The sequence below is a fragment of the Pogoniulus pusillus genome, chromosome 35, assembly GCF_015220805.1.
Source record: "Pogoniulus pusillus isolate bPogPus1 chromosome 35, bPogPus1.pri, whole genome shotgun sequence".
Lineage (NCBI taxonomy): Eukaryota > Metazoa > Chordata > Aves > Piciformes > Lybiidae > Pogoniulus > Pogoniulus pusillus.
This window is the reverse complement of record NC_087298.1, coordinates 547362-574369: the sequence shown is the minus strand read 5'-3', so window position 1 is coordinate 574369 and position 27008 is coordinate 547362. Positions and strand designations below refer to the sequence as shown.

Genomic DNA, 27008 nt, shown 5'->3' with positions numbered 1-27008 from the left:
TGACTCTGTGGATCAAGGATGTGACTGCCACCAGATCAACCATGTCCTGAGCGCTTGGTTCGGAGGTGCTGCAGTGGTGAATGATGAGATGATGAATAACGCTGGTGTGGAAAGTAAGAACAGGCACAGAGTAACAGCTGCAGCCAGGGGCTCAGAGAAGTAGGTGAGAAGTGAGGGAAGAATTCCACACTCTGCTTTTGGAGCACTTCCTCACCACCCTCTGTGTCAGCCCTGCCACTGCTCACAGCAGCATTTCACCTTCTCCTGGTGGCATCTCGGCCAGCCCCCTCAGCGCTGCCCCCAGCCCAGCCTGCACAGCCCCAGCACACACACCAGGCAAGCAAGGGCTCATCTCCCCAGCACTGCTCCCCCTTGCATCCTCCACCCACAGAGGGCAAAGGGGTGAGCACTCAGAGCTGTCTGGCTGGAAGTGTGCTGGTAATCCCTGGCAGCCCGGGGGAGATGCTCTCTAGGAGCATGTGGGGAAGGGGCTGCTGGGGGCCAGGGGCTGTGTGTGCTGTGTGGCAGCAGCAGGAGTTGGTTGTAAATGCCCCAGCCCAGCAGCTGAGCAGTGTGGCTGCTTGGTTAAAGCCATGCATGGCTGATGCCTGTTACTTTGCCGGGCTCCCAGAGCCAGGGGCTTTAGCACTTTAATCCTGACTGGCAGTTGGGAGGTTGCTGGTTTCAAGCACAGTGGCAGGGAGTAGCTGAGTGGAACAATGCCTCAGTGTGTCTGGGCTGCCCGTGCACAGCCAATAAATCTGCTTTGGTTTGTTCTTCTCTCCCCCCTTTTCTCTCTCTCCCTCTTTCTCTCTTCCCCCTCCTCCAGGCCAGGACCCACTCCTCTTACTGAGTAGCCTTCAGCTCCTCTGGACAAAGAAAGAGATGAAGAAGGTAAGGCTGAGCCTGCCCTCCATGCAGCAGTTCCTGCCAGCACCCAGAGCAGGGCCAGGCCTGCTACTCTCCACCATCACTTTCACTTGCAGCACACAGGGGAAGAGCTTCTGCGTTTGCAGCAAGGAGTGGAAAGATAAAGGTAGCTCTGTGTGATGGGAAGCAGCTCTGGGGCTCAGATGAAAGAGCTGAAGTTGATACACAGCTGAGTCTCAGAGGGGGCAGAATCGAAGTTGCTTTTTGTTTTCTTTTCAACACTTTCATTTCCCCATCTGTGGCATTGAGGATCTTTGGAAAGGGAGAAGAATATTTCCAGCAGCTGAAAAATAGGAGTGTTGAAGCCAGTAGAAGAGTGCCCTTTGCCACGTGGAATGACTTCAAAGCCTTCAAATTCAAAGTATTCTTCCCATTTCTTTTCTGCTTGGGTTTTGGTTTTGCCTCTCAGAGTGGTGAGCACAATTTACACTGCCTGCCAGAATAGCTGCTGTGTTCTCATGTGGGCTCCACAGGGAGCAAAATGGTCTTCTTCTAACTCTGGGGGCTTGAAGACTACCAGAAACACTTAGTGCATCAGCTTATACAGCCATGGAACTGTCAGGGTTGGATGGGACCCCAAGGATCATCCAGCTCCTACCCTCCTGCCTTGGTTAGATCAAGTTGCCCAGTGCCACATCCAGCCCAGCCTTAAAAACCTCCAGGAGTGAGGCTTCCACCACCTCCCTGGGCAACCTGTGCCAGGCTCTCACTGCCCTCATGGGGGAAGAGCTTCTTCCTAACCTCCAGTCTGGATCTCCCCACTTCTGGTTTTGCTCCATTCCCCCAGTCCTGTCACTGCCCAACACCCAAAAAGTCCCTCCCCAGCTTTCCTGCAGTCCTCTTCAGACACTGGAAGGCCACAAGAAGGTCCCCTGGGAGCCTTCTCCTCTCCAGCCTGCACAGCCCCAACTCTCTCAGCCTGTGCCCACAGCAGAGCAGCTCCAGCCCCTCGTGGCCCTGCTCTGGACACCTCCCAGCACCTCCAGATCTCTCCTGTCCCAGGGGCTCCAGAGCAGGGCACAGTGCTCCAGGTGGGGTCTCAGCAGAGGCTGCAGAGTGGCAGAATCCCCTCCCTCACCCTCTGCCCTCACTGCTCTTGCTGCAGCCCAGGCTCTGGCTGCTCTCTGGGCTGCCAGTGCCCACTGGTGCCTCGTGTTGAGCTTCTCATCCACCAGCACCCCCAAGGCCTTTCCCTCAGGGCTGCTCTCCAGCCAGACACTGCCCAGCCTGTACCAGTGCCTGGGGTTGCCCTGACCCAGCTGCAGGACCTTGCACTTGGTCTTGTTGAACCTCCTGAGGTTGGCCTGGGCCCAGCTCTGCAGCCTGTGCAGGTGGCTCTGGGTGGATCCTTCCCTCCAGCTGTCAGCCTCACCACACAGCTTGGTGCTGAGGTCCCAGAACTGATCCTTGAGGGACTGCACTTGTCCCTGCCTGCACTTGGGCATGGACCCCCTGACAGCCACCATTTGGGTGTGTCTGCCAAGCCAGCTCTTTATCCACCAAGCCTGGTGCTGAGCTTCCCATGTTTCACTCTGCCTCCCTCACAGCTGGGATCTCTTCTCTTCACAGGACCCAAACCCTGGGCAGGTGAGGAGAGTCCTGTGTGCAGGGGCTGTTGTAGCTGAGCAGCTTGGTGCACATGCCCCATCCTAGGGGCCCGGGGGCTTAGTCATTGTCCTTGTCTGCCACACTTAGCCTCTCCATTGCTGGCAGTCAGTGCTTCCCAGGTGGAGGAATGAAGCTGCTGGAGGCAGTGCCTGAGGGGAGCATCTCCGAGTGGTCATCACCCACAGAAGCTTCAGCTCAGCACCTCCAAGGCCTTGAACTCTCTAGCAAGTTTTGTTAAACCTGGAGGGAAAGAAATATTGTGGGGGGGTTCTTGAGGGCAGTGAATGCCACAAACCAACAGCAGGAAAGAGTCAGCATCAAAATCCCTGTACCCTGGGACCTGTGTGGGAGCTCCCATGGACGTGTCCTGGGGCACAGAGCACCACAGCTTTCCTATTTGAGGATAGGATCCCCCTGAGTCACCCTTGCAGCTCTGCTTATTCAGGGTGCTTGCTGCTGGAATGCTCAGCCCAGTGGGATGTGAGGGTTTGCAGAGCTGCAGCTGTCCCTCACAGCCACCCTGCAGGCAGTGCTGTGTGAGTGGGCACAGAGTAGCAGCCTGCTTCTGACCCTGCAGGCAGTGCTGTGTGAGTGGGCACAGAGTAGCAGCCTGCTTCTGACCCTGCAGGCAGTGTTGTGTGAGAGGGCACAGAGCAGCAGGCTGCTTCTGACCCTGCAGGCAGTGCTGTGTGAGTGGGCACAGAGCAGCAGGCTGCTTCTGACCCTGCAGGCAGTGCTGTGTGAGTGGGCACAGAGCAGCAGCCTGCTTCTGACCCTGCAGGCAGTGCTGTGTGAGTGGGCACAGAGCAGCAGGCTGCTTCTGACCCTGCAGGCAGTGCTGTGTGAGTGGGCACAGAGCAGCAGGCTGCTTCTGACCCTGCAGGCAGTGTTGCTGAACCACGGGGAAAGCCTGAGAGAGAAGAGCAGGGCTGTGGTGGCAGCTCAGGTGGTGTGGGGACAGCTGTGCTGGGACTGGGTGGTGGCACAGCAGCAGCTGCCTCTCAGGTGAGGAGCACAGCACGAATGTCCCCAGGGCCCTGCCGTGGCAGGGGCTGGAAGTAGCTGATCTTTAAGGTGCCATGATGCCATAGCTGGTTTCTGACTCGTGCTTCTCACCCTGTCGCTGAGGTGGGTGGGTCTGTGCCCAGGACACCACCACCCTTCACACGCAGTGCACCCACAGCAGCTGTAGGTGCTGCTTGCAGGGGCAGCTGCTGCCCTGCCCTCTGTTAGCTGCTGCTGCTGCTAACATCCCAGTGCCCTGTTCAGAGAACAGAGGGAAACTGATTTCAGAGCAACTCAACCTGCTCCCCTGGAATTCTGCCCCTCTGCTCTGCTCTGCTCAGCCCTCACCTGCAGCACTGCCTCCAGTTTTGGGAACCCAGCACAAGAAGGACCTGGAGCTGCTGCAGAGGGTCCAGAGGAGGCTACCAAGATGCTCAGAGGGCTGGAGAAGCTCTGCTGTGGGCACAGGCTGGGAGAGTTGGAACTGTTCAGCCTGCAGAAGAGAAGGCTGCAGGCAGACCTCAGAGTGATGCCTGAAGGGGCTGCAGGAGAGCTGGGGAGGGACTCTGGAGAAGGGCTGGGAGTGGCAGGCTGAGGGACAATGGCTTTGAGCTGGGAGAAGGGAGAGTGAGAGTGGAGAGGAGGAAGAGATTGTTGAGAGTGAGGGTGGGAAGAGCCTGGCACAGGCTGCCCAGGGAGGCTGTGGCTGCCCCTGCCCAGAGGTGTTGGAGTCCAGGCTGGATGAGGCCTTGAGCAGGCTGTGCTGGTGGCAGGGGGTTGGTACTGGATGATCCTGGAGGTCCCTTCCAACCCAACCTATTCTGGGAATCTCTGAGTTGGCCTTTAAATGGCAGGGAGCTCCTCTGACTTTCACTGTGTCAGGTACCATTAACTCGCATGGCTCAGGCTTCTGGGCTCAGCTCAGTGACCATGAGCAGCTGTCCATGGCTTGACCTCAGTTCTGGAGCATGGTCTAAGAACTGGTTATTGCCTACTATATAGGAAAGACAGCTTTGGAGGAGCCAAGGAGCATCAGCAGACTGCCCTGAGCTGCCTGGTAGGAAAGAAGGCACCAAAACTGGAGGAAGGAGTTGTGTAGTTTGAGCATCAGCAGCATTTTCCTATTCCCATGGTCTGTCAGGCTGTAGAAACCCTCCAAGGAGCATTCCCTGCCATGGGAATCAATTGAAATGGAAATGGCAATTACACTGCTGGAGAGGAATCCTCCTCTGGAGGGGAGCAGCCAGGCAGGCAGCTCAGCACTCTTTCCTCTCTCATTTAGGTGTCTCATGCTTTGCTTTCCCCTTCGGTTTTTATTGCCCTCCTTCAAGCACAGCAGAGCTGAAGCCTTCAGACTGCCAGGGAGTTCTGAAGAGGCTTTTCCTCTGCTCGTCGGAGTCTCTCTGGCACAGGGCCAGGCTCAGCCCGGCAGACAGCAGTTTGTACTGCTCAGCGTTCGGGGATGCTCTGTCTGGAGGCTTTGCTCTCCCAGGACCTGGTGCCTGCTGGGGCCCATGCTGCCAGAGCCCCAGCTCTGACTGCAGCCCGAGGGGGAGCTGCTTGCTTTGGTAAGAGCTCTCCTTCAGTCTAAACATGCTGAAGCAGGGCTCTGGGGGGGAGAGGGAAGAGGCCTTTTCTAAGCAGTGCAGTTAGCTGGCAAGTTGCTTTGTTTTCCTTTGGCTGTCGTCTTGGATATTTGTGGTCGGCCCAGAGGTTGCCTTTTCCTTCTGCCGAGCCTCGCAGCGGAGCTGGAGCCCTGTCCGCAGCATGGCAGATTCTTGCCCCGGGGGAAGCAAAGCCTTATCTGCAGCCCCATCGCAGTCAGCCAGCAGCCTTCCCCTGCCGCCTTTGCTACCCGGGTGCCAAAGAAGCAGCTCCTCCTGTGGGCCCTGGGCTCTGGGGCTGCTGCAGCCATGAAAGGCGCTGTGGAGAAGAGCTGTCTTCCAGGAAATAGAACAGACCAAATCCACTGGCAGCATTTCCATGGATGTCCTTTTGTTTGCCATGGCATTCCTCGGGTTTGCTGCTGTTTCCGCTGGCCGCGGAGCTGCCGCGCACGGCGCTGCCCGCGCCTGGGGCTCAGCAGCTTTCGGGGCTCGGCAGCTTTCAGGGCTCGGCAGCTTTTGGGGCTCGGCAGCTTTGGGGCTCAGCAGCTTTCAGGGCTCAGCAGCTTTCGGGGCTCAGCAGCTTTTGGGGCTCGGCAGCTTTCAGGGCTCGGCAGCTTTGGGGCTCAGCAGCTTTCAGGGCTCGGCAGCTTTCAGGGCTCAGCAGCTTTTGGGGCTCAGCAGCTTTCAGGGCTCGGCAGCTTTCGGGGCTCAGCAGCTTTTGGGGCTCAGCAGCTTTCGGGGCTCGGCAGCTTTCGGGGCTCAGCAGCTTTCAGGGCTCAGCAGCTTTCGGGGCTCAGCAGCTTTCAGGGCTCGGCAGCTTTCAGGGCTCGGCAGCTTTCGGGGCTCGGCTTTGCAGCCAGGGCAGACAGAGGGCAGCTGCTCCTGCTGCCTCCTCCTGTGCCCTGCGCTGCCCCTGCTCCACGCCGCTGCGTGTGCCGTGCGGTGAGAGGTCCTCTGCGGGCACCGAAGGATGCCACTGCCTCACCCTGCCGACCCTGCCCGCTCCTTGGGAACCGCTCCCAGTGTAAACACCATCGAGGTACTGCTCGGTGCTGCTAATTTATCACTTCTGCCAGATGGGCAGTAAGTAGCCTATTAACATTCACGAAGTGAGTGTCCAATTCCTTCACGTTTCTAAACACATCACCCTGGGATTCCTAAGATTGATGGTGTGGAGTTTTCCCATGTTCCGAGCCCCTTCCTGCGGCCTTCAGCCTCGGGGCGGTGCCCGACGCGAAGCTGCCTGGCCCCGGGCAGGAGCGGAGATGCGCAGGCTGGCAAGGCAGCGGCGCTGGCACTGCTGTCTGCTGCTGTGCCACCCTGGCCGGGACACCCAGGCCGTTCTGATACTTGCGAGCGCTGCAGCCAGGCCGAGGAGCCTTGAGCCATGGGGGCTGAAGGTTCTGCTGCAAGACCGAGGAGCTTCCCTTGCTCTCCTGCTCGGAGGCCTCTTGAAGATGAGGAGGTTCCCGAGGCTGGTTACCCACCTTCACTATTGCCTTTTTCCTGCTGGCACCCCTTTCTCCAGCTCACTTCTGTTCTGCCCCCTCCCCCAAACCCTAAGCCCCCTTTGTCTGCCCCACAGAACAACTTCTCTGTCTTTATGGGATAATTAGTGTGGACAATTGCTGCTTTTCCCATTGGGTTTGAGGTGCAGTGAGCCATGAAGGAATCTGTAATGACATGAAAAGTCAGCGGAGGCGCGGATGGTGGCTGAATAGCAACAGTTACCTCTCTGAATAGATTAAATTAACAAAAATCAAGCTTTGTGTTCGGCTGGGGGGAGGGAGGATTCCCTCAGCTTTTTGTCCCTGACAATGTGGGTTTGTATCTCGGCAGCTCAAGGAAGAAATCAGGCGAGGCTTCGCGGGACTGCCGGAGCCGCTGGCGGGACTCGTGGACATGCTGGAGGGCAGCAGTGACTGGAAGGGGAGAGGGCATTCCCTCGGCTATTACCTCAGCACCGAGCTGGAGCTGTGGCTAAAAGAGCATCCTGCTGTTCAACAGGTTAGAGAAGCAGAGCCTGGGAGGCGGCAGGGAGGAGAGAGCAATCAATTTGAACGTCCCTCGAGTGTCTCCGGGTTCCTTCATTCCCCAGTGCAGCCTCCTCTCTGGTCCCACGCACAGGCGGCGAGGCAAGGTGTGAAAGTCCTGCCGAGGTGATGCTGGCGCTGCCTGCTGGCCTGGCACTGAAATGCTGTGGGGAGCAGTGATGGAAATGCTGCGTTCACCTTCCTGAGCTGGGATTTCCATCCTGCCTCATCAGGCTGCTTTGATCAAAGGTTGATCTTGCAACTCTAGCTGGGCTGGAGGCTTTCCCACTGGAACTCGCATCCCACTGTCAGAATAAACCCAATGGCAGGAATCTACTCTGCACATTCTTCCAGCTCTGCAAATAGAAGCCAGTCACTGTAGGGCTGCCTAACTCCTGCCATATGGTGAGGGGCTTTTATCAGCAGCAGCAGTGCAGAAAATGGGCCCAGGATGAGTTTCCAGCAGCTGAGTGATGAGTTTGTAACACTGGGTCATCAGATTACGCCTCCTAATGTTTACCATTCCCTGTGCCTCCACAGACTCTGACTAAGAGCTTCTCCTTTTTGTGTGCCCTTTTGGCTCTCAGCTGCAAGATGCTTTTACATCTGTGCTGTTTTGTTTCCCATTTTGCCAAAAGGTTGTTTTTGGGTGTCGAGCTCTGCCACTGCAGTATCTGCAAAGGGCAGTGGAGTGCTGCTGGCACTGCAGTTCCTGACCCCGAAAGTCCTGTGTCGGAAGGCAATGATCGTGTGGGAACACAGGGAAGGGTGTGCATCTTTTGACCATCTTTTGCTTCTCCTGCCCTTCCTTGAGCTCAGGAGCAAGCCTGGCAGTGAACACTGAATTGTTACACCTGATAGGTGAGAGCTGCCTTGGGGGGAGTTGCTGGCCTCAAAGATTTTCTGCTGGGGGCCGGAGGGGTGAATTTCCAGAGGGGCCTTTCTCCAGCCTCGTGCTGTGCTTCTGCACAAGGCCATGCTCCCCATCCAGAGTCAGCCCCCAGACACTTCATGTTTTCAGATTAGCTGCTGTGAAAAACATGTGCTGCATATTGTTGTGATTCCTGCTTGCAGCCTCCACGGGGACACTGAGAATCCCTCCCCCAGGAACTGGCTTTTCCCCCTCTTTAACTGAGCTGCATTTCCAGCTGCCCCTGACTTGTAGCTGCCTTTACCGAACCTGGCTTTGATTTCTTTCCTTTCATGTGGGTTTGTGGGTTTTGTTTTGCAGTCTGGCAGCGAGCTGAAGAAGCTCCAGGCCCGTGTGCTCAGGCTGCTAGCCCAGTGCCCAGCTAATCTTCTTGACCCCCTGATCAGCATTTACCAGCTCCATACAGCAGAGCGGAACTGTTTGCTGGAGCACGTCAGGCATCTCTGCCGCCAGGGCGCTCACAAAGAGGTAGGTCATGTCTTTCAAATGCAGTTACCTACCAGCCTCTCTCCTTCCCTCTTGGTGCCTGCATCGCTTTCTGGATGCATTTCAATGTGAATTCCCTTCCATGGCAGCAGCTGGATGCTGTGAATGGCCCAGCTCAGCGTGGCCTTCCCATGCACACGAGGTGGCTGTGCTCAGCCGTGATTTTTCCAGCAGCTGAGGACAGGGTGCCAGGGAATTCTTCCTCCACCTCTCTGTTGACCTTTGAAAGTAATAAGGTTAATAGGGTTTAATTCAGAGAATTTAAGAGGGTGGTTGTGTTCTTTATAGTTTTCCTTGTCCTTGGCAAGAACAGAAGGGATTTTACCAGTTGGTCACAGACCTGCTGTGCTATCTCCTATCTGCCTGCAGCGAGGATGGGTCAGGAAGTCTCTGGTCCCCCGTGGTTACCCTGATCAAAGACTGTGCAGTATGAGGAGTTTTGAAGCCTCTTTACCATTCAGGCTTACACTCAGAAAGTTTTACTGCTCTTGACTTTGAGTGGCTGACACCAGCAGGAGTTGAGCCCAGCCAGATTTTTACCCTCTGGTTTAAACACTCAGAGCATCCCTGGCATCACGGTGCCATCTCGATAGCCTTGCAGATGTTCTTGGGACCCAGCTACAATCCTCTTCCTGCTTGGGGGTTTGACAGGCTGGACCCAGAGGTCTGTTTTTCTCCAAGGAGGATGGGTCACACTTGAGGGTGCAGAACAGCTAGAATTTGTTTAAGAAGAGAGGAAAATCAAGTAGCATTTTTGTAACCCCACTCTCCAGTGAAGCCCAATGCCCAGGTCAGCACAGGGAATTCCATTCTTCTCCATTGCTTTGCACGCTGAAGGGAGGATATTTGGTGGGCAGCAAGTTCTGCATGGGCAGCAAAGTGCCCTTGAGGCCAAGGAGGCCACTGGGGCCCTGAAGGGCATTCAGAAGAGTGTGACCAGCAGATCTAGGGAGGTTCTTCTCCCCCTCTACGCTGTCCCAGTGAGACTTCACCTGCAATATTGCATCCAGCTCTGGGCTCCCCAGTTCAGGAGGGACAGGGATCTGCTGGACAGAGCCCAAGAGAGGGCTACAAGGATGCTGCAGGGACTGCAGCACTGCCTGATGAGGAAAGGCTGAGAGCCCTGGGGCTGAGTCTGGGGAGGAGAAGGCTGAGAGGGGTCCTGATCAATGCCTGTAAATGTCTGAGGGCTGGGGGTCAGGGAGGGACAGGCACAGCCTCTGCTCCCTTGTGCCCTGGCATGGCAGAGGGGCAAGGGATGGAAACTGCAGCGCAGGAAGTTGCACCTCAACATGAGCAAGAACTTCTTGGCTGTAAGAGTCCAGAGCCCTGGAGCAGGCTGCCCAGAGAGGCTGTGGAGTCTCCTGCTCTGCAGCCTTTCCAGCCCTGCCTGTGCAATCTGCACTGGATTCTCTGGTCCTGCTCTGGCAGGGGCTTGGACTGGAAGATCTGGTGTCCCTGCCCAGGGCAGGGGGGGTGGAACTCAATGATCCTTGTGGTCCCTTCCAACCCTGACTGATTCTATGATCTCCAGAGGTCACTTCCAACCCCTGACATCCTGTGTCCCTCTGATCCTGTGGTGCTGTGATCCTCATGTTTGCTGAGCAGTTCATAGGTAGCTCCTTGAAACGAACTCTTCTGCTCGATGCAGTTTATGAGTGTGACTGAAAATGCTCAGAGAAGCCTCGTGTCTGACTTCATCCAAGTGTGATTCTGAAGCCCCAGGCTCCAGGGATCTTCCTTGTTTTAATTAGAAATGCAGTTTTGTTCTAGATCTGGGTTTGGAAAGCTCTGCCTTTTTGTGTGGTGGAATTGTTTTCCTGTCCTGCCTTCCACAGAAAAGCTTTGACTGCTTGTTCCCAGTGTGAAGAACAGGAAACCTCAGCTGTTGCTTACCCTCAGCCATAACTTTCTTCTAGTTTTGTTTTGTTGCCAGAGGGATGAATAGAATTATCTTCAAGAATAACAGGAAATCTTTTACTGCCCTTGGGGACTGCTCATACCTAAGTTGACAGCAACTAACCCCAAACCCCCTGGAACTAGGGCTCTGAGCACTTGTGGTGGGCTGTGGCATGTCTGTTTGTCCTGCTCTGCCCTCTCTTTCAGATGGGGCAGCAAAGCAGTTTCACATGTAGGATTTTTGGCTCTTCTGTCTCCCACCCTTTGAAGGGACAGAAATGCTTCCAGATCCTTGCTGTCATAGGACCATAGAATGGTTTGGGTTGGAAGGGACAGCCAAAGGTCATCTAGACCAACATCTCTGCAGCGACCAGAGACATCCTTCACTGGATCAGGTTGCTCAGAGCTTTCTTGAGCCTTGGATATCTCTAGGGATGGGCCTCAACCACCTCCCTGGGCAACCTGCTGCAGTGTTCCAGCAGCCTCCTGGTGCAGGACTTGTTCCTTACATCTGATGTAAGTCTGCTCTGCTCTCATTTCCAAGCATTGCCCCTGGTCCCTGCAGGCCTGTGCAAACAGTCCCTCTGCAGCCTGCTTGTCACCCTTCAGGCACAGCCTGCTCTTAGGTCTGCTCAGAGCCTTATCTACTCCAGGCTGAACACCCCCAGCTCCCCCAGCCTGGCCTCCCAGGAGAGGTGCTCCAGCTCCCCCAGTCATCTTCCTGGCCTACTCTGGACCTGCTCCATCAGGTCCATGCCCTTCCTGTGTTGAGGGTCCAGAGTTATTTATTGCCTTGCTGTATTTACAGTAAGACACCAAACGTTTGTTCTAGAGCAACATTATTCCCTGTGCCTGTTCTGATGCATTTCCTGCTTGTGGGGTGTGGACCACAGAGGTCCCCAGCTCTACCCTGAGCACTAAGATGCTTTTCCCTCTCAGAGGCCTTGGAGAAAAAGCAATTCCAGAACCCCCTGAGCATGGCCGTGGTGGTTAATTGTTGCTGAAGCACATCTGGTGCTCTCTGTGTGCCTTGTTTCAGCAGAGCTGGTCAACAGCCCAACCACCCCATGGATGGCAGCAGCCAGGAGCTTGCAGGCAGCTGTGGAAGGGCTTCTGATGAGACAGGGGTTGGCTGTTGGGAGCGTGGTGAGAAAACCTTTGGTGGTAGACAGGCAGTGGTGGGGCTGGTGCAGAATGGTGCAGGTGGCACAGGTGCCGGAGTGAATCCAGAGCATCATAGAATCACAGGAGGGGCTGGCTGGGAAGGGACCTCCACAGCTCATCCAGTCCAGCTCCCTGCACTCAGCAGGGACATCCTCCGCCAGGGCAGGTTGCCCACAGTCCTGTCCAGCCTCGCCTTGAATATCTCAGGGCATGGGTCCTCAACCACCTCCTTGAGCAACTCCAGACAGGGGCAACTCAGCTGGAGAAGGGTCTGCAGCACAAAACTTGTGAGGAGCAGCTGAGGGAGCTGCAGGTGTTCAGCCTGGAGAGGAGGAGGCTGAGGGGAGACCTCATTGCTCTCTGCAGCTCCCTGAAAGGAGACTGGATCCAGGTGGGGAGCAGTCTCTTCTCTCATGGAACAACTGATAAGCCAAGAGGGAATGTCCTATATTTGTGCCAGGGGAGGTTTAGTTTGCACATAAGTGGCAATTTCTTCCCCAAAAGGGTTGTCAAGCCCGGGAACAGGTCTGGCCGGGGGCAGCGCTGGAGTCCCCATCCCTAGAGGTGTTCCACAGCCTCGGACGGGTGCTGCCGGGGGACGTGGTTTAGCGGCGGGCATGGCAGTGCTGGGTTAAGGCTTGGACTCCTCTCACAGGTGTCTCCCAGCCAGCAGAGTTCTGACTCTCTGCCCTTAGTCAGGCGCAGCAGAGCGGCACTGGGGCGCGGGGGGGAGGCCGCGGCCGCGGAGCGCTGCCAGCGGATGGCACCGGAGCTGCCGCGGGGCGGGAGGAGCGGGCAGGTACCGGCGGGGTCTGGGGGGGGTCTGCATCCGCTGGACCGCGAAGGGAGCGCGCAGCTGCTGACGGCGCTCCCTGCCCTGCTCCTCACGGCTCCGCCATGCCCTCAGGCGGCTCCCGGCGAAGCAGCCTTGCCCCAGCTCGGGAGTCCTCCGGAGCCGTCGGCCGTGGCCACCCTGCCCTGGGCCGCGGCGGGGCCGTGCCGGAGGCTTTGTGGGGAGCGAGCAGGCTGGCGGTGGGGCCGGGACAATGCGGGGATTGAGCGGGGCGGGGGCGATGCCGAGCGGGCGAGGCTGAATGGGCCAGGCTGCAGCGGAGAAGAATGAGGGCTCGCAGAAGGCAGGGTAGTGTTTCATGGTCATCTTCTGTTACACTCCTGCCTTTCAAAGAGTGTCTGGGGCCGCCTGAATGAGCCTCTCTTGCGCCGCGGCCGCGGGGCCGGCAGACAAAGGGGGCTCTTGTCCGCGGCAGCCCCTGGGGAATAAAAGGCATTGTGGCTGCGCGGGGCAGGCTGGCAGGCTCGCAGGCTCCGCTGCCCTCCGCAGCGCTGCGCCGCCGAGCAGCCGCATTCAGCGCTGTCAGCTCTGATTAGCAGGGTCTCATGACTTAATGTGCTGCGATATTTCATGTCTAAGGGTGGCGGCTGTCCTTCTGCGGGCTGAATGCCCTCCATTGTCCCGGCCCTTATTTTATTTACATGTTTTTAACCAGCTCCCCAAGGTAAGCGGTGGCAGTGCGGGGGGGACGGCGGGGCCGTGCCGCAGCCGCGGCCGCCCGGCGCGGACACGGTGAGCGCTGTTCGCACCGCCAGCGGCGCGGTTCTTGTCTGCTTCGACAGCTTCGCGGCGAGTTCGGAACAGGTGGCACTGGAGCTGGCGTGAGGAAGGAAACAATAAATAATCTTTTTAGCTTCTGACAACCAGAAATATTCCCGGCCCCGAGAGCGCTCCCGCTGCAGCCTCTGCCTGCCGGCCACCAGCGGCACTCCCCTGCCCTTTGCCGCGCAGGGGTACTGCTCCGGGCTGCTGGGGGGACAGGAGCGCTGAACTCTAGACCAGCTTTTGGGTTGCCATCCGCTGGCATTCCTCCATTCTCAGAAGCAGAGGAAATCCTTTCCAGCCATGTTCTATCCATCCGGAATCCATTGGTGCTCAGTGGAGCCAGGTCCAGCTGCAGAGCTCTAACCAGTGGAGTCCCCCAGGGAGCAGTGCTGGCTCCAGTCCTGTTCGACATCTTCAGGATGATCTTGGAGGTCTCTTCCAACCTACTTGAGTCTATGATTTTATGATCAATGCCATTGATGAGGGCACAGACAGAGGCTGCTCAGCAAGTTTGCTGATGACACCAAGCTGGGAGGCTTGGCTGATACCCCTGAGGGCTGTGCTGCCATCCAGAGAGACCTGCACAGACAGAGCTGGGCACAGAGGAACCAAATGAGGTCCAACAAGGCCAAGTGTAGAGTCCTGCACCTGGGGAGGGAGAATAAACTGCAGCAGGACAGGCTGGGAGGTGACTGCTGGAGAGCAGCCCTGTGGAGAGGGACCTGGGAGTGCTGGGGGAGAGCATCCCTGGGGCAGCAATGTGCCCTGGTGGCCAAGAGGCCAATGGGGTCCTGGGGGGCATTCAGCAGAGTGTGTCCAGCAGATCAAGGGAGGTTCTTCTCCCCCTCTGCTCTGTCCTGGTGAGACCTTCTCTTGAGTACTGCCTTCAGTTCTGGGCTCCCCAGTATAAGAGGGACAGGAACTGTTGGAGAGAGTCCAGTGGAGAGCTACAAGGATGATGAGGGGCCTGGAGCAGTGCCTGATGAGGAGAGGCTGAGGGCCCTGGGGCTGCTTAGGCTGGAGAAGAGAAGACTGAGAGGGGATTGAATCAATGTCTGTAACTATCTGAGGGCTGGGGGTCAGGAGGGGGGGACAGGCTCTGCTCACTGCTCCCTGGGATAGGATCAGGAGCAATGGATGGAAGCTGCAGCACAGGAGGTTCCAGCTCAGCACAAGGGGGAACTTCTTGCCTGGAGGGGTCCCAGAGCCTGGCACAGGCTGCCCAGAGAGGTTGTGGAGTCTCCTTGTGTGGAGCCTTTGCAGGCCTGCCTGGATGTGTTCCTGTGTGCCCTGAGCTGGATTGTGTGGTGCTGCTCTGGCAGGGGGATTGGACTTGGTGATCTCCTTGGGTCCTTTCCAACCCCTGACACCTGTGAGCCTGTGAATCATCTCCTCCACGAAAGGAAGGTTGGTTCTCTGTGTTAAATTCACTTAATATCTGCTCTTTCAGTGAAGGTCCTGTGGGTTCTCTGTTACAATTCAGATACTAAAAGCTGTCATAGAAGAAGTCGTGGAGCAGGCAGAAAAAAAAGCTCTGTAGACATGAAGTCAAAGGTTTTATTGTCAGCAATGCCTGAGTGCTGCAGGAGTCGTTTGGTAGAAAGGATGTTTGGCCAAAAAGTTAAGCTTAAAGCAATAGAGGTGCCCTGGGGTGCAGGAGTGCAGGGTTCAGCCTCCATCCAGCACAGCCTCCACTCCTCTGTGCAGTGCTGTTCTCAGCACTGACTCAGGGCTGCTGCAGTCTGCAGCCCTGCTGCATGCAGGGTGCTGGAGTAGCCAGGCTGTGTTTTTGCAGGTCACTGCTACAGCTGATGGAGCACTGCAGGATGTTCAGGCTGGGGTTTTTTTTGCACAAATTCTGTGGTAAAGAGATGTATCAATAGTGAAAATGCCACTAAGTGGCAGCTAAATTAAATTGCTTTCTCAGATGCTGCTTAAGGATAGGTTTTATTTTATGCTTTACTGCTGCATATCTTTGGTAGGGACTGGTAACTGCCTCACAGCTGCTGTAAGGCTGGTTTGGATTCTAACAAGTGAGCCTTAAAAGCACTATTGTGCAGTTTTTGTTCTGGTTTGCTTTCAGCTAACTGACTGTTGGGACATGTAGCAATTGTCCTGTGTGAAGAACAAGCTAAAAACCATTTGATTGCTTAAGCTGTGCAGGCACATAGCTGGTGTCAGCCTGCAGAAGGGACATGTGTACATGTCATTCACAATGCCATTCAGCATCTCTGCTTTGCAGACAAAGAGAGTTCTGCTTTTACCTAAGTGCAAGTCAAGTGAACACTAATAGTGCATCTGCCTGGCAGGCAGGGGTAGCCTGATGATGTCTGTGTTGTACTGCCCTTCAGATGGGTAATAATTCATTGCCATTTGGATCAGGACAGCAATCTCTAGACCAGGTGTCAGCATCCAGGAGCTGAGTTGTGGAACTGACAAGAGTGCAGTTAGTTTGGGATTGCACAAAGTGAATAAGTAACTAGAGTAGCAACAGGGGAAAGGGTTGGTAGGATCAATACAGTTGAAGGAGTAGAAATAACAGTGGCTGTTACCCCTGTCTGATGGGCATTTGGGTGCCATGGGCAGGAGAAGTACTCCAAATAGCCACTTGTAACCTCATTTGCTATTTTCACTTTACTTACTTTACTTACATAGAACAGAGCAGAACAGAACAGAATAGAGTAGAAGAGAACAGAATAGAGTAGAATAGAATAGAACAGAACAGAACAAAATAGAGTAGAATAGAATATAACAAAACAGAACAGAATAGAACAGAACAGAGTAGAATAGAATAGAACAGAACAGAATAGAGCAGAATAGAACAGAATAGAATCATAGAATCATAGAACAACCAGGTTGGAAGAGACCTCCAAGCTCATCCAGTCCAGCCTATCCCCCAGCCCTATCCAGTCACCCAGACCATGGCACCGAGTGCCTCATCCAGGCTTTGCTTGAACACCTCCAGGGACAGTGACTCCACCACCTCCCTGGGCAGCCCATTCCAATGCCAATCACTCTCTCTGCCAACAACTTCCTCCTAACATCCAGCCTATACTTCCTCAGCACAGCTTGAGACTGTGTCCCCTTGTTCTGCTGCTGGATGCCTGGCAGAAGAGGCCACTCCCCACCTGACTACAATCTCCCTTCAGGTAGTTGTAGACAGCAATGAGCTCTGCCCTGAGCCTCCTCTTGGCTAAACACCCCCAGCCCCCTCAGCCTCTCCTCATAGGGTTTGTGTTCCAGGCCCCTCCCCAGCCTTGCTGCCCTTCTCTGGACATGTTCCAGCACCTCAACATCTCTCTTGAATTGAGGGGCCCAGAACTGGGCACAGCACTCAAGGTGTGGCCTGAGCAGTGATGAGCACAGGGGCACAAGAACCTCCCTTGTCCTGCTGCCCACACTGCTCCTGATGCAGGCCAGGATGCCATTGGCTCTGCTGCCCACCTGGGCACTGCTGCCTCATCTTCAGCTCCTCTCTGCCAGCACCCCCAGGTCCCTTTCCTCCTGGCTGCTCTCAGCCACTCTGGCCCCAGCCTGTAGTGCTGCTTGGGGTTGCTGTGGCCAAAGTGCAGAACCTGTCCTTGGCCTTGTTCAGTCTCATCCCATTGGCCTCTGCCCACCCATGCAGCCTGGCCAGGTTCCTCTGCAGGGCTCTCCTACCTTCCAACAGCTCCACAGCTGCTCCTAGCTTGGTGTCATCTGCAAACTTACTGCTGCTGGACTCAATCCCCTCATCCAGATCATCAATAAAGATATTGAACAGGACTGTGCCCAGCACTGATTCCTGGGGCACCCCTGGGCAGTGCCAGCTGCCAGCTGCATGTGGCACCATTCACCACCACTCTCTGGGCTCTGCCATCCAGCCAGTTCCTGCTCCAGCACAGAGTGAATCTGTCCAAACCAGGAGCTGCCAGCTTGGCCAGGAGCTTCTCATGGCAGACAGTGTCAAAGGCTTTGCTGCAGTCCAGGTAGATTCCATGCACAGCCTGCCCCACATTCACCAGGCAGGAACCTGATTATAAAAGGAGATCAGGTTGGTGAGGCAGGACCTGCCCTTCCTAAAGCCATGCTGGCTGGGCCTGATCCCTTGGCCATCCTGTAGGTGTTTTGTGATGGCACTCAAGATGACCTGTTCCATGACCTTGCCTGGCACAGAGGTCAGAATGGAACAGAACAGAATAGAGTAGAATAGAATAGAACAGAACAGAATAGAGTAGAACAGAATGGAACAGAACAGAATAGAGTGGAATAGAATAGAACAGAATGGAACAGAACAGAATAGAGTAGAATAGAATAGAACAGAACAGAATAGAGTAGAACAGAATGGAACAGAACAGAATAGAGTGGAATAGAATAGAACAGAATGGAACAGAACAGAATAGTGTAGAATAGAACAGAACAGAACAGAACAGAAAAGAGTAGAATAGAATAGAACAGAACAGACTAGACCAGAATAGAACAGAATAGAATAGACCAGACCAGGCTAGAGTAGAACAGACCAGAATAGAATAGAATCAACCAGATTGGAAGAGAGCTCCAAGCTCACCCAGCCCAACCTAGCACCCAGCCCTGTCCAGTCAACCAGACCATGGCACTAAGTGCCCCAGCCAGGCTTGGCTTCAACACCTCCAGCCACAGAGACTCCACCACCTCCCTGGGCAGCCCATTCCAGTGCCAACCACTCTCTTTGCCAGGAACTTCCTCCTAACATCCAGGTTGTGCATTTCTTCACTCGGACTGTTTTGAGCTGTCCTCAGGATATTGGACATAGAACTGTTGGGGTGAGTCCAGAGTAGGCCACAAAGATGATTTTACATCATCTTGTAATGACAGGATGAGGAGGAATGGGTTAGAACTGGCAGAGGGGAGATTGAAACTGGGTGTTAGGAAGATGTTCTTTACAGTGAGGGTCATGAGACACTGACACAGGTTGCCCAGGGAGGTTGTGGATCACTGAATCACCCAATGTGATCTTTGATCACATTGGGTGATTCAGTGATCCACAACCTCCCTGGAGGTGTTCAAGGCCAGGTTGGATGAGACCCTGAGTGACCTGTTCTAGTGGGAGGTGTCCCTGTCTATGTCAGGGAGTTGGGACTGGATGAGCTTTGAGGACCCTTCCAACCTAAACCATTCTATGATTCTATGATCCCAGGGCTGGAGCAGCTCTGCTGTGAGCACAGGCTGAGGGAGCTGGGGGTGTGCAGCCTGGAGAAAAGAGGACTTCAGGGGGACCTTAGAGCTGCTGCCAGTGGCTGAAGGGATCCTGCAGGAAGGCTGCAGAGAGACTTTTCCTCAGGGAGCCAGGCCAAGGGGGAATGGTTTGGAGCTGAGGCAGAGCAGGGTTAGGCTGGAGCTGAGGAAGAAGTTCTTCAGCACAAGGGTGGTGAGAGTCTAGAATAGGCTGCCCACAGAGGTTGTGGATGCTTCCTCTCTGAAGGTGTTCCAGGCCAGGCTGAACACCTTCAGAGGTGTCTGGTTGTCTTGGGCAGCCAAATCTGGTTGAGAGGTGTCCCTGCCCATGGCAGAGGAGTTGGAGAAGATGATCTCTGAGGTCCCTTCCAGCCTGAGTCGTTCTGTGATTCTCTCCCCCCGTTCACCACCCTGATTGCAAAGCTTTGTTCCTTCAGCTCCTGCTGTGTTTCAGCCTCTGGTCTGATCTTCCTTGTTTCTTTTAAACCAAAGGTAATAACTGACAAGAACAACAAACACACTGCTACAGGGGGTGTTTGTTCTCTGAAAGGGATGATGTCAGCCTCCACCTTTTTTCCCCCCTCTTCACTTAATCCTCCTGCTAAGGACAGCTTTAATGGCAGGTTGCCTGCTAGATTCAGGCCACTGCAGAGCAGAGGTAGCCAGCCCGTGGGCCATGGACCACTCTGCTGCCTGCTTGCAAACACCACATCATCTGGAGCCACCTCTGCTTTGGCCATGCCTGGTGAAATGGCTGGGAAGGAGCTTGAGTGCTGCTGGTAAGGAGTAGTTCAAGGGGCAGCTCCTGCTCCTGCTCTCACCGTCTCTGGGCTCTCCTCACCCAAGCAGGCTCCTGGAGAAGGGGAGTGAGTGAGCAGTACCTCCAGCCTCACAGTCTGGAGCTGGAGGATCTGCTTAAGGTGGGTGGCCTTTGTGCCCAGGAAGCTTGGGCAGGCCACTGGAGGATCACTCATCTGGGCTGGCCCAGCTAAGCTTGGCTTAGAACTGCTTCCAGTGGCGAAGGAGGACAACTCACAGAGGTGTTTGTTTCACTTCCCTCTTGCTGCCCTGTTTCAGCCTTGATGTACTTCTCTGCCTTTACCTCGGACTGTTCCAGGCTGAGCAGCCTGCAGTGCCTTCCTTCTGACTGGCTCTCTCCTGCTGCCTTGTGTTGGTGCTCTTTTGGAAGGGGACCTGGGAATTGTCACGTTTGTCTCATGGCTGAGGATGCTCCTGCAGATAGCTGCCTGTGCTGTGTGCTGGGGAGCAGCACCTAACCTGCTGTCGTGCACTGTGCAGCCCTGCACTCAGAGGGTCTGAGCAGCGCTGATCGGCCCCAGGGCTGCAGTGAGTGCTTCCCAAACACAAGCCAGATGTTCCCAGTGCTTGGTAGGTGCTGTGCCTTCTGCTCTGTTACTCTGCCCCTGTGCTGCAGCCAGCTCTGACCACTGATGTTCTCAGCCCTGGCGTCGGAGCCTCCCCTGCAGCGCCCTGCTCTCTTGTTTACCTCTCTGGCTTCTGAGGGATTCCTGCAGCCTTGCTTCAGAGCACTGCACCCAGTCAGGCTCGGGCACTTCTGCCTCTGTGCTGTCCCAACTTGCTCGCAGCAGGGCTCAGTAACGCAGGACTCATCAGAAGCCCTTTGTGTCTGTGCTGCATCATCGCTCCAAGCCGAGGGTTAGCCCTCTGCTGCTGCCCCCACCGTGGGAAAAGTGCCTGAGCCGCCAGGGTAGAGCCACCCAAGGCACATGCCCCTGCAGATAGCATCTCCTGTGGCTTCCTGCGCTCGCTGCGCTGGGAGGGAAGAGCCATTTTTAGACGAGGCAGAGCAGCTGCGTTCAAAGCAAGCCGAGGGGAGCAGGCACTGGTGCAGGCTGCTCCGAGGCTGTGTGCTCACTTCAGAGCACTCCTGCTTCCCCAGGCTGCTGCTTTTGTGGTCTAGAAGGGTGCTCTGGTGCTCGTGGCTCGGCCTGAGCACGTCAGCTTTGGGCAGCCTCCCCCATGCTGCAATCAGTGCAGCTCCAGGCCTTGTAGGTACAGTGCAGTGTGGCAGTGGCCAGCGCTGAGCTCTTCCCCAGCCTCGGCCAGCACTGCTTTGCTGTATTTTTAGGTATTTAGCCATGGGAAACAAAACTGCTGCAAAGTGGCCAAATATGGTTCTTGCTTGGAGCAGAAGTACGACCAAGAACGACCCAAAGCTCCCTCGGGGCTGTGAGAAGACTCACAGCTTGTGAGGGGGTTGGAGCCAGGCAGTGATTCACCTTTTCTCCTGGACTGGCATCATCATGTACCTGCCCCAAGTACAGCTGGGGGAGGCAAAGCAACCTCTGCCAGATGTCTGTGGCACTGCTGTAGCCTGGGCTGAGCACCTGCAGGTGCGGCAGGGCTGCTGCCTCTGCGTGCTCCTGGCTGCTGTTAGGTGAGGTGCTGGGGACTGCCTGCGAGTGCAGTGCACCTCTGGGACACAGCTGCTCACACCAGCGAGCAGTGATCTCTTCAGAGCTCCAGGGAGGCTGAGCAGACCCTGAGAAGCTGAAAGTCACAGAATGCATTGGGTTGGAAGGGACCCTTGAAGGTGACCTTGTCCAGCCCTTAGTGTGTCAGGGGTTGGAAGGGACCTGCAGAGATCATCCAGCCCAAGCCCCTGCCAGAGCAGGAGCACTCAGGGCAGGGCACACAGGAGCACATCCAGGCAGGTTCTCAATGTCTCCAGAGCAGGAGACTCCACAACCTCTCTGGGCAGCCTGCTCCAGCCTCCAGCACCCTCACACTGACAAAGGTTCCCCTCCTGTTCCCTGGCACCTCCTCTGCTCCAGCTGGCACCCAGTGCCCCTTATGCTGTCCTTGGCCACCCTTGGGCAGAGCCTGGCTGTGTCCTGCCCACACTGCCCTGCACATCTCTAGCACAGCACTGGGGGCAGCCCTCAGGCTCCTTTGCTGCCAGCTCCCAGCCCCAGCTGCCTCAGGAACCTCACAGGAGATGTTCACTGCCTGCAGCAGCTTTGGCTCTGGGCTGGACTCTCCTAGGCAGTTCCCAGTGTGTCAGTGGCTCCCAGAGCTTTCCCATCCTGCATCCTACCTTGGCTGCATGCTGGTGAACAGTGAGAGGAATCTGCTGCTCAGGACTTTTGTTGCCCTGCTGATCCAACCTGAGCCTGACCTCAAAGGTCTCTTCCAACAGAAGTGATTCTGTGATGCTGTGATCTGCACCTGCATTGTGAGCTTCCAGCTGCCCTGGCTGCTGTGCCAGCAGGCCCTGGAGAGCATGGCACTGCCCAGGGGGAAGCCTTGGCTCTTGGCTGGGCAGGGGGCTCTCCCCTTCTCGGTTACAGCTGCTGCCTGCCCGATTAAAGGGTTTGATTCTAACTGCAGAATGAATCTGTGAGTGAGGTGCTGCTGCTGCTGCTGCAGATCTTATCCTCTCTACACAGACTGTTAAAAATAGGCTCATTTTACACAGGACTTGTTTGTGGAGTGAAACAATTCAAACCATGATAGTAACAAAACAAAAGCCTTAAATAGCTCCAAGTGGAGACCACAGCCACGGCTGCCAAACACTTTCATCTTTATTGCAGTTCCTCATATCTCTTCTCATTATTCCTATTGTAAACATGCTGATGTTATCTGCCTTCAGCCCAGGGAGCTGCACCCTGCAGCCCAGCCTTGGCTCTTTGCTCCTAGGACCCAGGTCATGAGGCCCTTTCCACCTTTGGCTTCGTGCATGGATGAAGGCTGCAAAGGGATTGTTTGCACAGGCCTGCAGGGACCAGGGGCAATGCTTTGGAATGAGAGCAGAGCAGATTGAGATTGGATGTGAGAAGCAAGTTCTGTACCAGGAGGCTGCTGGAACACTGCAGCAGGTTGCCCAGGGAGGTGGCTGAGGCCCATCTCTGGAGATGTTCAAGGTGAGGCTCAAGAAGGCTCTGAGCAACCTGATCTAGTGGAGGATGTCTCTGCTCACTGCAGGGACATTGGCCCAGATGACCTTTGGAGGTCCCTTCTGACCTAATCCATTCTGTGATTCCATGGCTGAAGCTGCTGCCCTGCTGCTGTCTCTGCTCCCTGCTGCGGGGCATTTCTGCCAGCAGGAGAATTTGTCTGGCTGCTTCCTCACCTTCTTCATCAGGGTGAGGTAAAAATGATGTTCAAAAAAGCTTGTGTGGTGTCCCTGATGTTCTTCTGACCAGCAGCAGTGGTGGTGGTGTGAACTGGGGCTGGAAGGCAACCTCGCTCCATGCTTTGGCTGAACGAGTATTGGTTGCCTTTGGTGCAGGGCAGAATGCATCCAGGAGAGGAAGGCCTAAGCTGCCTCAGCAGGTGCTCACCTCTAAGCCACTTTCTAGTGAACAGAGGTGGAGATAAAGCTGGCATTGGGTACCACTTCTGCAGCCAGATCAGTCTGAGCGTGGATGTGAGCAGGGGACAGCTGCTGGGGCAGCCACTGCGTGCTAAAGCTGACAGATTGCTTGTCCAGCAGAGGGACCAAAGAGATCAGTGGTGGAGCAACATTTCCAGAGGGGCAGGTCTGGCTTTTTGTGAGCTCAGCAAATGGAGGTGGCTGGGAGGGAAGGAAAAGCAGGTGCTAATGCTTTGCAGGCTCAGCTCCCTTCATGCCCAGAGCAGAAGCAGCAGAAGCAGCAAGCTGACCAATGGGTCAGCTGCAGCCTGGGGATGCTCATCTGATCTGAGAGAGGTACCTGAGGCTTGTGGAGCACAGAACCACATTGGCCTCTAAGCAGGTGGAGTAGTTGTGAAGTCTGGAGCCAGAGATTTGGTTGAAGCTGGGGCTGGGAGCTGGCAGCAGAGCAGCCTGAGGGCTGCCCCCAGTGCTGTGCTAGAGATGTGCAGGGCAGTGTGGGCAGGATGCAGCCAGGCTCTGCCCAAGGGTGGCCAAGGGCAGCACAAGGGGCTCTGGGTGCCAGCAGAGGAGGTGCCAGGGAACAGGAGGGGAACCTTTGTCAGTGTGAGGGTGCTGGAGGCTGGAGCAGGCTGCCCAGAGAGGTTGTGGAGTCTCCTGCTCAGGAGACATTGAGAACCTGCCTGGATGTGCTCCTGTGTGCCCTGTCCTGAGTGCTCCTGCTCTGGCAGGGGCTTGGACTGGATGATCTCTGCAGGTCCCTTCCAGCCCCTGACACTCTGTGGCTCTGTGAGGACTGAGCTGGGCCAAGAGCTGCTGAGTGCCTCTGCTCACAGTCTCTGCAGTAATGGAGTTCCTGCTTCTGCCATGTGGAGCTCTTTCCTTGACTTCTCTTTGGAGAGAGCCCAGAAAGCCTTGCCAGAGGTGTTAAAGAACAACCCCTCCACCCCCCAGAGAGCCAGCACCCCACAGCCTGCCCCACAGCCCAGCACCCCTCAGCCTGCCCCACAGCCCAGCACCCCTCAGCCTGCCCCACACCCCCAGCACCCCTCAGCCTGCCCCACACCCCCAGCACCCCTCAGCCTGCCCCACAGCCCAGCACCCCACAGCCTGCCCCACACCCCAACAAACCACAGCCTGCCCCACACCCCCAGCACCCCACAGCCTGCCCCACACCCCAACAAACCACAGCCTGCCCCACACCCCCAGCACCCCACAGCCTGCCCCACACCCCAGAATCCCACAGCCTGCCCCACACCCCAGCAGACCCAAGGCCCAGATCCCCTCGCCAGCTGGCTGCTGCCCTTTCTGGGCACCCAGGCTGATCAGCCGACCCCAGAGTGTCTGCCCTGGGGCAGGAGGCTCTGCTGCAGTGGGGGACACCTCCTGCATCACCACAGGGACCATCTGACTCCCAGCTCCTGCTGTCAGCAGTGCTTGGGGGAGCTCCCAGGTTTGGTCTGTGCTACTTGGCTAAGGCTGCAGTCACAGAATGGCTCCGGCTGGGAGGGACCTCAAAGATCATCTACTGCAAGCCCCTGCCATAGCCAGGGACAGCTCTCAACGAGACTCAGCTGCTCAGGGCCTCATCCAGCCTGGCCTTGGACACCCCCAGGCAGGAGGCAGCCACAGCCTCCCTGGGCAGCCTGGGCCAGGCTCTCACCACCCTCACACTCAATAACTTCTTCCTCAGCTCCACTCTAACCCTGCTCTGCCTCAGCCCCAAACCATTCCCCCATGGCCTGGCTCAGACACCCTCAGCTGAAGTCTCTCTGCAGCCTTCCTGCAGGATCCCTTCAGGCTCTGGCAGCAGCTCTGAGGTGCCCCTGGAGCCTTCTCCTCCCCAGGCTGCACCCCCCCAGCTCCCTCAGCCTGTGCTCACAGCAGAGCTGCTCCAGCCCTGGCAGCATCTTTGTGGCCTCCTCTGGCCTCACTCCACAGCTCTGTGTCCTGCTGCTGGGGACAGCAGAGCTGGAGGCAGGACTGGAGGTGAGGTCTGAGCAGAGCAGAGCCCAGGGGCACAATCCCCTCTCCTGCCCTCTGCCCACACTGCTCTGGCTGCAGCCAGCACTCAGCTGCCTGCTGGGCTGCAGGAGGCACTGCTGGCTCCTGGGCAGCTGCTCAGCACCCCCAAGGCTGTATCTTCAGGGCTGCTCCCACACCCTCTGCACTCAGAACTGGTGCTGTTAAGGGAGAGATGACAGCAAATGCATTTCCAGCTCTGCTTCTGCCCCCACTTGGGTTTTATTTCTGGCTGAATGTGTCTGAAAGGCTTTGTGTAGCTGAAGGGCAGTGCTGAGCTTTGCCCTCAGCTCTCCATTTGTTACTCTGTGACAGTTATTTACATATTCCTACACTCTAAAATGCAGCTATTTTGACAAACAAATCCATCATTTTCCTCATCTCTCTCTCAAAGCAAAATCAATCACAGCCTGCAGGCAAACCTGCTGAAGATAAGAGCTGTTCTCCAACCACTGCCACATGGTTCTTATCCTCATCTGAGTAAACAGGCTCAGGGCATTGCCTGCCCTGCCCTGCTGGGCATTATCTGTGTGCTGCAGTGGGGTCTGGGGTGGGTTTGCAAGCACTGCTCATAACCAGCTTGGGAAATGCAGCCCCACTCTGAAAGGAGAAATCAGCACAGGGAGGGGATTCTGCCCCTCCAATCTGCTCAGCCCTCACCTGCAGCACTGCCTCCAGCTCTGGGATCCCAGCACAAGAAGGACCTGGAGCTGCTGGAGAGGGTCCAGAGGAGGCCACCAAGATGCTCAGAGGCTGAAGCTCCTCTGTGGGCACAGGCTGGGAGAGTTGGGGCTGTGCAGCCTGCAGAAGACAAAGCTCCAGGGAGAGCTCAGAGCAGCTTCCAGTGCCTGAAGGGGCTGCAGGAGAGCTGGGGAGGGACTTTGGAGAAGAGCTGGGAGTGGCAGGCTGAGGGACAATGGCTTTGAGCTGGGAGAGGGGAGAGTGAGAGTGGAGAGGAGGAAGAGATTGTTGAGAGTGAGGGTGGGGAGAGCCTGGCACAGGCTGCCCAGGGAGGCTGTGGCTGCCCCTGCCTGGAGGTGCTGAAGGCCAGGCTGGATGAGGCCTTGAGCAGGCTGTGCTGGTGGGAGATGACCCTGCCCATGGCAGGGGCTGGAGCTGGATGAGCTTTGAGGTCTCTTCCAACCCATCTGTGAGTCTATGAGCACAGCCAGAGGGATCCTTCCTGTACCATCCCTCGTACCTAGCCCAGGGTGACATCAGTGCAAACAGAGCTGGGCTCACTCTGCCATCCCTGTGCCTGTTCTCTGTTTGCCCTGCAGGGATTCCCAGTGCTGCACAAGTCAGGCACTGCTAACAGCTGCAGATGCTCCTGAGCTGCTGTGCCTGCCCAGCCATGCAGTTAGCTCTCGGTGCCTGCTGCAGGCCCCGGGCCGGGACAGGACACATGGGGCTGAGGCAGCTCCCACAGCCTGCAGCTCACCACAGCAGAGCTTCCTCACCCGCAGAAGGAGCCCATCTGGAGGCAGCTTGAGAACGTGGCAGGTCCTGGCTCAGCAGAGCTGTGTAGCTGTCACAAAAGGGGACAGTGCAGCTCTCCCCATCCCTCTGGCTGGGCTCAGCCTTGAGCTTTCAGCTGTGAGGAGCCACACAGAAGTCACCTCTTGATTTCAGGCTCACAGAGTCATAGAATCACAGAATTGCTCCACTCCAACCCCTTGCCATGCCCAGGGACACCTCTCAAGTAGACATGGCTGCCCAAGGCCCCATCCAGCCTGGCCTTGAACACCTCCAGGCAGGAGGCAGCAAAGCCTGTGCCAGACTCTCACCACCCTCCTACTGAAGAACTTCTTCCTCAGCTCCAGGCTAACCCTGCTCTGCCTCAGCTCCTAACCCTTCCCCCTTGGCCTGTCTCTAGACACTCTCAGCAGAAGTCCCTCTGCAGCCTTCCTGCAGGATCCCTTCAGATCTTGGATCATTTAAACCCTGAGTTGCTTTCCCACAGTGCAAGCATTGGCAAGGCATGGCAGGCACAGCAGGATGGGTGCAGGTAAGTGAGAAGGCTGTGGTGGCTCAGGAGGCTTTTACCATTGCACTGGCAGAAAATGTCCATCCTGGCTGCCTTGTCCAAGCTTTTGCTCTCTCTTTCCAGCAGAGAAGCTGATCCTTAGTGCTTGCTCCAGGGTATGCTGCTCCT

The 27008-nt window shown here is 56.2% G+C and overlaps 1 protein-coding gene across 3 annotated transcripts in view; it reads left to right on the top strand.

Annotated features, from left to right (window-relative positions):
* EXD3 (exonuclease 3'-5' domain containing 3) overlaps positions 1 to 27008 on the top strand; it is a 336064-nt gene that overhangs the window by 87165 nt on the left and 221891 nt on the right. For all 3 annotated transcript variants that reach the window (XM_064171098.1, XM_064171097.1, XM_064171096.1), the window contains exons 4-6: positions 830 to 894; positions 6990 to 7157; positions 8415 to 8582. In XM_064171098.1, the coding sequence (XP_064027168.1) occupies positions 830 to 894; positions 6990 to 7157; positions 8415 to 8582 (401 nt within the window). The remainder of the gene's footprint in view (positions 1 to 829; positions 895 to 6989; positions 7158 to 8414; positions 8583 to 27008) is intronic.